The following is a 12,928-nucleotide window of genomic DNA, read 5'->3' as shown; positions in this document are numbered from 1 at the left end:
TCAGCCCCTCCAGAGCTTGGAAGGGGGGGGTGAGAAACGTGGAGGGGCAGGAAAATCTCCCAGCACTTAGTTGTAACCGCAGGATTTATACTTCACACCTGCAGCATCTCCAAAAGTTTTAGGAAATGCTCCAAATCTGGAAAATGCTCAACCACAAGAACTCTTGATTTTCCCAAATTGAGGGTCCAAGGAAATTCCTCTCTGACTGCTTTTAACTCTGACTGATCTTGGGCTGCTCCCTTCAAGGGAGGGAGAGTGGAGATGGTCTTTTAAGTTCCCTTTCAAGACAACCACAACAACACAGAAGTTGCTCCCTACTTCTTGGTTCCTCTTCTTCTCCCCAGAATCTGAGGCTGCTCCAGGCCTCTTTCCAAGGGACACAACCACAATGTTATGAGCAAGAGAGCCAGAATCAAAGCCAAAAGGGGCTCAGGGCTTTTGGAATTTCTCACTGATCTATTTGGAAAACAGATTTTGTCTCTCAAAGGGGGGGAGGGCAGAGGGAGGTGATGCCAATGGAAGAGAGAGAAGGTCCTCCCTGGCAGGGAGGGGCTGTTGGCAATCTGAGGGGGGTGGATTCCCCCTTGATCCTAATCTCAACCAGCTGATCCTGGAGGGATCAAAGAGCCAAGAGGGGAGGGGTGGTCTAGATGCTGAATTAATAACAAATCACAGGAAAAGGTTATAATGTGATCCCCCTGCGGGGTGAGGGGGTGTTCCTGAAGGTGGGGAGGGGGCCGTTTTGAGGAAAGAGTCACTAAGTCAGAATTGAGGGAACCTGTTTGAGGTTTAAGAGAAAGATCTACACAAACTATGGGGTTATCCCCCCACCCTGGAAAGAGAACCCCTCATCCGTGGGCTTCTTTGCCCAAGTGGGGGCTCTGATGATGTCTTAGGAAGGGCAGAAGAGGAGCCCCCACAGTGGTGGCCATGGGAGGTGCCCCAATCAGGTGCAAGACTGGGAGGGAGCCCCCTGTGGGATGTGGGGGGGAAGGAGAGTTCATGGGGGGAAATTAGGGGAGCCCATCACTCTTGACTACAGTTTGGCTAATGGGGGTTTCCCTGAGTAGCCCCAAATGGTGGCCTCATGGTGGGCAGTGAACAGGACACCCTGAAGGGCTTTTCCTGCCAGGGAGAGGCTGCATTTCCTGGTCCACCGAATGGCTGCCTGGCAATGGGAACCAAACAGGGCTTCCCGTGTCCTGCAAGAGGGGCTGGAAGGGGAGGAGGAGGATTCCCACCAGGGCAAACAGGCTCCAGACAAGGGACCCAAAGGGGCTGAAGGTGTGAGAGAAATCCGGCCATGAAGGAGGAAAGTCCAGCCTGGATCCAGATGCTCACCTGTCCTCGGCAGCGTCTCATTCCCGCACGACAGGTACTTCTCCAGCCACTCAATGCAGGTTTCCTCCAGGTAGGCTTTGTTTCTCTCATTCCATCCTGGAATAGCATCCCATGTCCTCTGGGTGATCTGGGCCTGGGGGTCGGCAGCCACCCAGGTGAGGGTCTCCTTGTCGAAGGAGATGAAGTCCCTCCCATCATATCCATCCTGCATAAACCCTCCTTTGCTCCCGTCTTTCTGGTGCTCACAGCCAAACAACTCCTGTATTATGTGAAAGCCTGAAATAGGGACAAGATGATGGTTTGGGGAGTCCTGAAGATAGACAGAGACCCTCCCTCCCTGCAGGGACTTTGACACAGGCACTGACACCCCCATTTCCTCCCTAGAGTTCAAAGGAAAGAAAGCCCCCATCACTAGCCGCCCTTCTCCCCTCCCTCGACCTGCCTCCCTGCATTTCCCCCCCAGGATGGAGCCCCTGAACCTCCCCAAGAAAAAGGAGAAGCTGGAAAAGACAGCAGAGGATCCCAAGGGAGACCGAGAAAAGGGGGAGTCACAGAAGAAACGGAGCGACGGAGACACTTCCATCTTTCCCTCTGCTGTTCCTCTGCAGGGGAGACTCTTGGGGGGAAAGGAAGGGATCCCAGAGGGAGAAAAAAGTTGCCTGAATCTGCGGCTGCAAAGAGGGACTGAGAATCTCATGGCCTCAAAGAGGATCTGGTCGATCTACACAAAAGTTTGCAGGGATCCCTGTGACCATAAATCTTGGTCTATATTTATTTATTTATTTTATTTATTTATTTGATTTGCCAATTGTTTACAAGATAATAAGTATAAGTGTATACATAGTTGTGAATACATGAAATGGGTACATATAAGAAAAATAAAAGAAGAATAAGAGAAACAATAGGACAGGGACGGTAGGCACGTTGGTGCGCTTATGCACGCCCCCTACAGACCTCTTAGGAAAGGGGTGAGGTCAATAGTAGACAGTCTAAGGTTAAAGTTTTTGGGGTTTGGGGAAGAAACTACAGAGTCGGGTAGAGTATTCTATATCCACAAATAGCACCATCACAAGGGCTGGTTCCCACTTTGGGCTAACCTGAAACAAGCCATGGTTTAGTGCAAAGTGGGAATGAAGCCTCGAAGGTCCACAAAGGAATATTTTCCTCAGCCACAGCAGCAAGTGGCCCAGTCTGATCTGGACACCCAAAGGGTTATTGACCTTTGAAAGGAGCTTGAAGTTTACAGGCTCTGCAAGGCCCTGGAGAAGATGTTTCGACTTCAAGTGACCAGATTCTTGGATTGAAAAGAAAACTGAATGTGAAAAAAACAAATGGAAATCCTGAAATGTTTCTACTTCTGTTTGGCCTTGAGAGTGAGGAAGGACGCCAGAAACTCTCAAATCTAAGCAGAAACTACCTGTAAGTACAGTTGAGCTAAACTGACCAGTCCTTTCCCTCCCTTTCCACACCCAGGAATGACGGGTGAGGGATCCTTTCCCTGCATCTCCTGCTCAGCCTGAAAACTTCCCTTTGGAGGAAGAGGAAGATCCTCGTGAGCTGCAGTCCGATCCTTCCCTCGAGAGGAGATTTCCTGATCTCCCCATGGGAAAAATAGTTCTGGATTTCTGCCCAAGAAGAATCTCCTGCCATTCACAGGAAGGCACTGAATATTTGGCTGCTGTTTTCAACTCCTGAGAACAAGCTCAGTCTTATTTCAGAAGCATCAAAAGCAAAGACAGAAATTGTCTTATTTCACTTGAAGATAAAATCTGTATTTTCTTATCTCAAATTTGGCACAGATTTGAATATTTGTGCAGGAAAAAGAAAGCACAGGGATCACATTGACTGCGGCTTTTATTCCTGGGCCGCGGGCGTGTCGCGTTAATGGCAATCCGCCTAATCTCCCGCTGATTAGTTTCCACCAATGGCGGGGATTCGTAACGGGCCAATCAGTGTGGCTCACTCGCCCAATCCGGCCGCTGCGCGTTTTCAGCCACCGCAAAGGCAAGTTTCCTTTTTTAGTTGTTGTTTGGTTCTCGCCGGTTCGGTCGGGACCTCTGTTTCTCTTGGTCTCCTGATGGAACCGCCTGGAAGGTGTTGCCGGGCCTCTTGTCGTGGCTTCCTCCCGGTCTATTCGGGTTGGTCGAGCCGCGACTCTCGCTGCTCCCGCCTGGTCTTTCCGGGCTGGTTGAGCTGGCCTGGCTGTTTCTTTCTGGTGAGGCTTCGAGCTGGCTGTTTGCTGGTGAGTATTGCTGGTTATTTTCTATTTCTTCTTGTCCCCCTGTGTATTCCCTCCCCTCTTGGTTTGTGTCCATGGGGTTGTCTGTGTTTGCTTGCGTGTCGGTTGTGTTTCTTATTCTTGATCTTAGTTGATTGATGTGGCGTTTCCATGTTTGTCCGTCGGTTGTCTGTAGCCGGTAGGAGTGTGGTCCTGTCAGTTGGGTTATAGTTGCCGGTACCCATAGTGGGTCTCTGGTGAGGTTTTTTGCATAGACTGTCGTTTTGGTGCAAAAACCCGGTGCCTGCTGGATGAGTCTGGGGTTTATCTGGGTTGTATGTGGGGTGTAGCCTGTCAAGTGGGGACCTTAGTTTTCTCCCCATCAGTAATTCTGCCGGGCTTTTGTTTGTCGTTGTGTTTGGGGTTATATGTTGTATTAGGAGCATTTTATTTATTTTCTCTTGTATGTCCCGTGTTCGATTTTTTGGAGGGTTCTTTTGTAAATTGAACCATCCGTTCGCTCTACCATTGGCCGCCGGATGCGCCGTCGCTGTCAGTGCGTGTCGTATGCCCCGTCCGCTAGGAATTTTGAATTCAGCGAGGTGAACTGGGGTCTGTTGTCTGACACGATGACATCCGGGAGGCCGTGGGTTGCGAAAAGCTTGTTTAAGACCTTGGTTACCGCGTCTGTTGTGGTGGTCTTCATGTTGCTTACCTCCAGCCAGTTGGAGTAAGCATCCACCGTGATGAGGAATGTGTTCCCTTTTGTGGGCCCGGCAAAATCTATATGGAGTCTCGACCATGGCCCCCTGGGTGTTTCCATTCTAATATTGGTGCTGCGGGGGATTTGGTCTGGTTTCTTGGCAGCGCGAGCACTTGGCTACCCAGGCCTCGATCTCCTTGTCCATACCTGGCCACCAAGCGTAGCTTCTGGCCAAAGCTTTAGTCCTCACAATGCCGGGTGCCCTTCGTGTAACAATTTTAATACTTTCCCTTGCAATTTTTCCGGTATGACCACCCTGTCCCCCATAGCAAACAACCTTTCTGTAGTGACAGTTCTGTTTGCTGGTTTCGGAATGTCCTGAATGCTTCATCGTTGTCTTTCTCTGGCCATCCCTTTTCTACCCAATGTAATACCCGCGCCAGACGCCTGTCTTTATTAGTCTCTCGGCAATGTCTGACGCGGTTATGGGTAGATCGGGCAATGTCTCTATGCTGAGGGTGGTCGCCGTGGGAGCTGGGTCGTCGTCTAGGTCGGGAAGCGGTGAGCGGCTCAGCTGGCGTCTGCATGGGAGATCGCCTTACCGGGTCTGTGTGTGAGCCGGTAGTCGTGGCGGTGAGGAACTCGGACCACCTCGTCATCCTGGGGGGATAGGATGTTCGGGGTGGCCTTGTTCTCCGCCAGGATGCCCAGCAGTGGCTTGTGGTCCGTGATGATGGTGAATCGGCGGCCATAGAGGTACTCGTGGAACTTCTTTACCGCTGCGACGATGGCCAGTGCCTCCTTGTCTAACTGGCTGTAGTTTCTTTCGGGTTTGCTGAGTGTTCTCGAAAAGAAAGCGATGGGTGCTTCTTTTCCGTCCGGAAGTGTATGGCTGAGGACGGCGCCGACGCCAAAGGGTGAGGCGTCGCATGTGACGGCGATGGGTAGGGTCTCATTATACTGAATGTTAGGTATAACATTGATACCAAATATGGTTTGGGTGAATAAATATATAAAACTTAGATATCATGGTTTAAGTGCTTATCACTTTAAGCACAATGCAGCAGGCAATTAGCCGATTAAGGGTGCGGTTAGAAGTTACAATATAAGGAAGCATTAGAAGCTGGAAAGCTTACTCTGACTGTCTGTACTGTAACTGCTGGCTGTAACTGTGTGCTGGCTGTAACTGTGTGCTGCTGCGACTAACTGAGATTACTGACTGTGAGTGCCTGTGACTGAACTGTTATTGTTTGCTACTGTTTGCTGAATATCCAGCGTTTGTTTCTCTGGAGAGTGAAACCGGAGGAGGAGAAGATATCTTTATCGGCTGATAAAGATATTGCAAGGACTCTTAACTTGGACTATACTAGTGAGTCTTACTGGATGGAAATACTGTGAATGACTTAATGGACTGAATGACAATGCTTAAACTCTAACTGGATTAAAAACTATTTAAACTACAAACAGTGTTTGTGTTCAGTGTGTGTATACTCTGGGGCCCTTCCGCCTCCTTTGGCTGCCTGGCTTGACTACTGCTGCAATACTCTTCTAGGGGTTAATCCTCAAACCCCAACATTGGTTATGGGCCCAGCAGCATAGTCTAACTAACCAGGATATAGCAGAGAGAGTTGGTGTGAGTTGCACATTACTGTAAAAACAAACTGTTTTAATTAGTTTAAAATAGTCAAAATATCTGAAGAGTAATGGCACAAGTAAATTTGTCACAACTGTCCATGATATCCAGGCTGGATGGAACAAACTATGTTTCATGGTCAATGAAATGTAGTTTACTTCTACGCAGAGAAGGTTTGTGGGACATTATAGCAAACCCACCAGATGTGAGTAGCTGGGATCCTGCTAATGATGATGATAAAGAAAAGTTACAAGACTTTAAACTGAAGAATGAGCAGGCTTTATGCATCATAGGACTGACTCTCTGTGATCAGCAGCTTGTCCATATTCGTGGAGAAGAAAATGCTGCAAACTGCTGGGAGAACCTCAGGAAGATTTATGTTGGGACAGTGTAGGAGCACATATAAATCTTACACGGAAGCTTTTTCGAACGCATCTTCAGAGGAATGGAGATATGTTAGTTCATTTAAACTGTATGAAGAGCATTTTTCAAGATTTGCAAGAAAAAGAGCTTATATTTAATGAACTGCAACAAGTCTACATAATATTATCTTCATTAGATCAAAGCTATGATGACTATGTGACTTCGTTAGAGGTATTGCCAAAAGAAAGCCTCTCATTAACCGAGATTACAGGCAGGCTACTAGAAGAAGCCAGAAGAAGGCGTGAGCGTGACGAGCTGAGAGAAGATAAGAAAGAAGAGAAATTATCTTCAAAGCTTGAAAGAAACCAGCAAAGCAAAGTAAAGCACCTGGAAGAAGAGAATTTATCTTCGACAGCATACACAATTAAAAAGTGTTTTAATTGTGGAGGCAGAGGACATTTGGCAAGATTCTGCAAAAAGAGAAAAAGCCAGAATGTAAAAAAGCCAAAGAAAGCATTTGAACTAGCCACGTTTAGCAACTCTGATGTGAAGAATAATTTATGGGTGGTTGACAGTGGCGCATCCCACTGCATCACAAGAGATAAGACAAAATTTATAAAAATGTCTACAAGCTCTCAACATATATCTCTTGCTAAATGGCTGGAACCTGAAAGCGAAAGGTCAAGGTTTTGCACGTTGTCCGTACATAAACCAGGATATAAAAATGTTGTATGTACCGCAACTAAAGTTTAATTTGCTTTCAGTAAGGGTATTAGATAAATTAGGTTATGTAATTACTTTTAAAGATAATAATTGCATAATTGAAAAAGATAACAAAAGGGTAACTGCAGCTTTAAATGGAACATTATATGTATTAGATAATAGTAAGAAAGGGGAGGCTCAAACTGTATTTAATAATATAAAGCCTCATGAAGAATGTATCCATTTATTGCATAGGCGTTTGGGGCATGTAAATTTTAAAATGCTAAAACGTACAGTTGAGTTATCTGAAGGAATAAGGTTAAAACCTTGTGATAAATATTTGCGTTGTAATGTTTGCTGTGAAGATAAGAGCAAGGTATTGCCTGCAAATAGGCTAAATGGTTTCAAAACAAAAGAACCTTTAGAAGTAGTATTTGCAGACATAATAGGTCCAAAGAAACCCAGTATGGGGGGTGCTAGATATATACTGAGCATTATGGACCATTATTCTAGATATGGGTTTTGCTATTTAATGAAAAGCAAAACTGAAACATATCAACATTTTTTCAATTGGCTTAGGTTTGCTGAAAGAAAGTCTAAACGACAACTGATAACCCTGGTGACAGATAATGGCACGGAATTTATTAATAACAAATTCCAGAACAGACTTAAGATAGCTGGAATAGAGCATAAGAAGTCTGCTCCATACAGGCCAGAACATAATGCTTTTATTGAAAGAAGAGGCCAAACACTACAGGCAATGGTTAGAACAATGTTAAATGATTCTGGGTTACCTGATTCTTTGTGGGGGGAGGCTACAATGTGTGCTAATAACATATTGAACAACGTTGTTAATACAACAACAGGTGAAATACCATTCACCAGATGGCATGGCAGGAAACCTGATCTAAGTTACCTGCACACATTTGGTGCACCAGCATGGGTGCATATTCCTGCACAACTCAGAAAAAAAAAGGGCAACATAGAGCTAAAAGATTTTTCTTCGTTGGTTATCAGGCAAACCATAGGGCATATAGATTTTGGGAGAAAGGCACATCTAAAGTGTTATGTAGTGCTAGTGCCCAATTTCTAGAACATGAAGGATGGGAGAAATTAGAACAGGATGCCAATAAAGATGTAATTATTGAATCCTATAGAAATCCCATTAGTTATCCCTGTAACTTTAAAAATAAAGTAAAGAGACAAATACAGGATGAAATAGTGCCCATAAAGGAAGAAACAGATTCAATAGCTGAACAGGATGAGGAAGATGAACAGGTAGTAGTTCAACAAAGTCCTCCTGTAAGCCCTGTAATTCCCAGAAGAACTACACGTGTATCTAGACCGCCTGATAGGTACCAGGCTAACACAGTGTGCCAGATTAATCAAGTTCCTAATTCTGTTGAAGAAATTAAAAAGTATCCTAATAAGGAAAAGAAAGATGGTATGCAGCAATGAATAAGGAACTGAATTCATTAAGAGATATGAAGGTGTATGAAAATGCCAAATTACCTGTAGGAAAGAAATCCATTGGCTGCAAATGGATATTTAAGGTAAAAATAGATAAAGATGGTAATTTAATCCATAAGGCAAGGTTAGTAGCCCAAGGTTTTAGGCAGAATGCTAATGACTATGATGAGGTGTTTGCACCTAGTCTTAAGGCAGCAACCTTGAGGGCAGCTTTAGTGTGGGCAGCTAGTAAAAACTATATAGTTAACCATTTAGATGTGGAAACTGCTTACTTGCACGCCCCATTAAAACATATTATTTATATGAAAAACCTGTTGGTATTAAAAGTGAAAATAAGGATAATAATGATTGTTGGTTGTTAAAGAAAAGCCTCTATGGTCTTAAACAATCAGGCTATGAATGGAACCAGTATATTGTAAAGGAACTAGACAATATAGGATTTAAAGCTGGTTTAGCCGATCCATGTCTGTTTAAGAGGGAGACAAATGGGAAAGTATCATTATTATTACTATTCACAGATGACATTGCATTGATAACTGAAACTAATGATGAAGCAAATAAAATAATAGCATCATTAGGAAAGAGAATAAAGATCAAGCAATTAGGGGAGATAAAGAAGTATCTCGGTTTGAATATAAAGAAAACACGGAAAGGTTTTAAGATATCTCAGGAAGATAAGATAAGCAAATTACTAAAAGATTACAAGATGGAGCTTTGTAAGCCAGCTAAGACTCCAATGAGTCAGGAGTTTAGCAACACTGATGTACAAAGCCCTGAGTTTGATAAGGTGATTTATCAATCTTTAATTGGTAGTTTGAGTTATATTAGTAATTGGTCTAGACCAGATATATCGTACTGCGTGAATCAGTTGGTTAGATTCAATTCTGCACCATGTGAAAGACACTGGAATGCAGCTAAGAGGATATTAAGATATCTTAAAAAGACAATGAATTATTCATTGTATTTAGAACCAAAGGGTGATTTAATTTTGAGTGCTTATGCAGATGCTAGTTTTGCATCAGAAAGAGACACTAGAAAGTCGACTTCAGGAACAGCCATAATGCTGGGTAAGACATTAATAGGCTGGAAGTCAATAAGACAACAGCATATAAGTTTGTCTACTATGGAGGCAGAATTCTCCTGTTTATCATTGTTATGTACAGAGTTAATAATGTATAAACAAATGTTAATTGATATAGGTATAACTGTAGATTATCCTATAATTATACATGAAGATAATCAGGCAGCAATTCAAATGGCCACAAATATTGGAGTAAAAACAAGGAGCAAGCATACAGATCTAAGATACCTAAACGTGAGACAATCTGTAAGAAGTAAGATGATTCAGCTAGAGTACTGTATGTCGGAGGACAATTTAGCTGATAATTTTACTAAAGCCCAAGGTGCCAGTAAGCACCAGGAGAGTTGTGAAAAATATGGGATAAGATTGTAAGGTATTATATATTTATTTCACCCAAAAGGGGAGTATGTTAGGTATAACATTGATACCAAATATGGTTTGGGTGAATAAATATATAAAACTTAGATATCATGGTTTAAGTGCTTATCACTTTAAGCACAATGCAGCAGGCAATTAGCCAATTAAGGGTGCGGTTAAAAGTTACAATATAAGGAAGCATTAGAAGCTGGAAAGCTTACTGTGAGTGTACTGACTGTCTGGCTGTAACTGTGTGCTACTGGCTGTAACTGTGTGCTGCTGCGACTAACTGAGATTACTGACTGTGAGTGCCTGTGACTGAACTGTTATTGTTTGCTACTGTTTGCTGAATATCCAGCGTTTGTTTCTCTGGAGAGTGAAACCGGAGGAGGAGAAGATATCTTTATCGGCTGATAAAGATATTGCAAGGACTCTTAACTTGGACTATACTAGTGAGTCTTACTGGATGGAAATACTGTGAATGACTTAATGGACTGAATGACAATGCTTAAACTCTAACTGGATTAAAAACTATTTAAACTACAAACAGTGTTTGTGTTCAGTGTGTGTATACTCTGGGGCCCTTCCGCTCTCCTTTGGCTGCCTGGCTTGACTACTGCTGCAATACTCTTCTAGGGGTTAATTCTCAAACCCTAACAGTTACCGCGTCTGTTGTGGTGGTCTTCATGTTGCTTACCTCCAGCCAGTTGGAGTAAGCATCCACCGTGATGAGGAATGTGTTCCCTTTTGTGGGCCCGGCAAAATCTATATGGAGTCTCGACCATGGCCCCCTGGGTGTTTCCCATTCTAATATTGGTGCTGGGGGATTTGGTCTGGTTTCTTGGCAGCGAGCACTTGGCTACCCAGGCCTCGATCTCCTTGTCCATACCTGGCCACCAAGCGTAGCTTCTGGCCAAAGCTTTAGTCCTCACAATGCCCGGGTGCCCTTCGTGTAACAATTTTAATACTTTCCCTTGCAATTTTTCCGGTATGACCACCCTGTCCCCCATAGCAAACAACCTTTCTGTAGTGACAGTTCTGTTTGCTGGTTTCGGAATGTCCTGAATGCTTCATCGTTGTCTTTCTCTGGCCATCCCTTTTCTACCCAATGTAATACCCGCGCCAGACGCCTGTCTTTATTAGTCTCTCGGGCAATGTCTGACGCGGTTATGGGTAGATCGGGCAATGTCTCTATGCTGAGGGTGGTCGCCGTGGGAGCTGGGTCGTCGTCTAGGTCGGGAAGCGGTGAGCGGCTCAGCGCGTCTGCATGGGAGATCGTCTTACCGGGTCTGTGTGTGAGCCGGTAGTCGTAGGCGGTGAGGAACTCGGACCACCTCGTCATCCTGGGGGATAGGATGTTCGGGGTGGCCTTGTTCTCCGCCAGGATGCCCAGCAGTGGCTTGTGGTCCGTGATGATGGTGAATCGGCGGCCATAGAGGTACTGTGGAACTTCTTTACCGCTGCGGCGATGGCCAGTGCCTCCTTGTCTAACTGGCTGTAGTTTCTTTCGGGTTTGCTGAGTGTTCTCGAAAAGAAAGCGATGGGTGCTTCTTTTCCGTCCGGAAGTGTATGGCTGAGGACGGCGCCGACGCCAAAGGGTGAGGCGTCGCATGTGACGGCGATGGGTAGGGTCTCATTATACTGAATGAGGACGGCATCCGAGGTGAGCAGGTCTTTGGTGTTCTTGAATGCGGTGTCCTCCCATTTCCCCCAGGTCCATTTGGCCGTCCTGTCCAGGAGCCTATGCAAAGGCTCCACCGCGGTCGCCTTTTGGGGCAAGAACACATTGTAAAAATTTAGCAGTCCCAGAAATGCCTGTAGCTCTGTTTTTTTTTTTTTTTAAAAACAAGTTTTATTAATTTTTAAAACACACAAATTATCATTATTCATTACATGTTTAAACCTTTTTCCATTGTAAATTTAACAAGTCAGATAAATTATGATTCTGTTTTAAACCATTTCCATATAATATACCAAAACCTCTTATTCAATTTCTCTTTACTTCTCTTTACTCTTATTCAATATCATTATTATTATTTCATCTGATTCTTTCTGACTTAGTTACCATTATTCTCATTCTATATTTCTACAAGTTTTTACCAATTCTCCCCCCAAAAAAAACATATACACACAACACACAAAACATAAAAAAAAAAATCTTTTTGGAAAGTAACTTGGACCCAGGTGTCTCTCTCTTCATGGACTTCAATTATATTCATGCTCATCTTACATATCATTACTTATTTTATTTACCATTCTAAGCCTTCTATATTAACTTCTCCACATATTTCACACTTCTTAATTCTACCTTAATTAATCATCTTAGTTTAAATCATTATATTTATATCTTTTGTCCATTTTTATCATCCCTTTGTCTCATCCCTTATGAAAAAAAAAGAAAATCAGTTTCTCCTGAAATCATTAATCAGAGTATGATGCCTTTCTATCTCCCCCTAAGTTAATCAAATTAATCTTTAAAATAATATCTAATACCCAATCAGATTTTGCTTGGTACATTCTATCTAACTAATACATCCAACACAATTAAGTGCATAATTAGACAATAAATCCAAATATTAAAAAGAAATACTATAATAAAAATTTTATAATAACATCAATACCATAATTTTATTAAACTCTTTAATTAAAACAATATTCTAAACCTCTCCTATTATTAAGTTTTAAAGCCAATCATTTTTAAACATTTTAACATTTTAATCTCTTATCAACTCTTAAACCATTGGAATACTACCATCTCATCTTATGTACCTTGCAAAATCTTTTTTTTTTAAAAAAAAAATTATACTTTATCCATTATCCATAAAAATTCCTTTTTCCATTTAATTTCAAAACATTGTAGCTTTTCTCCACCTTTTCCCTTTCTTTCTTCTCCCAACAAACCTTTCTACCCCCTTCTTCTAGCCTCTGCCTTACCGGCTTCCCTTCTCTGTCGTATTTCTTTTCCCCTTTGTTTACAATCATCATATTGGTTTTGCACTTTATTTTTCCCTTTCTTAAATGTTTTTTAGATCTTAAGTCCTTAAGTCCTTTAGTTTTCTT

General features: G+C 43.1%; 2 protein-coding genes across 2 annotated transcripts in view; one reads left to right on the top strand and one right to left on the bottom strand.

Moving 5' to 3' along the window:
• Positions 1–12,928, top strand: part of LOC113426549 (major histocompatibility complex class I-related protein 1-like) — a 405,199-nt gene that overhangs the window by 81,480 nt on the left and 310,791 nt on the right. The gene's annotated exons all lie outside the window — the stretch shown is intronic.
• Positions 1–12,928, bottom strand: part of LOC113429941 (major histocompatibility complex class I-related protein 1-like) — a 44,083-nt gene that overhangs the window by 9,729 nt on the left and 21,426 nt on the right. Inside the window, exon 5 of the mRNA XM_087953923.1 lies at positions 1,342–1,617. Within this exon, the coding sequence (XP_087810049.1) occupies positions 1,342–1,617 (276 nt within the window). The remainder of the gene's footprint in view (positions 1–1,341; positions 1,618–12,928) is intronic.

Source organism: Notechis scutatus, chromosome 2 (genome assembly GCF_049901735.1).
Source record: "Notechis scutatus isolate UNSWTSFEM ecotype Mainland chromosome 2, rNotScu1.2, whole genome shotgun sequence".
In the NCBI taxonomy this organism is placed as follows: Eukaryota; Metazoa; Chordata; class Lepidosauria; order Squamata; family Elapidae; genus Notechis; species Notechis scutatus.
This window is presented reverse-complemented; position numbering and strand designations above follow the sequence as displayed.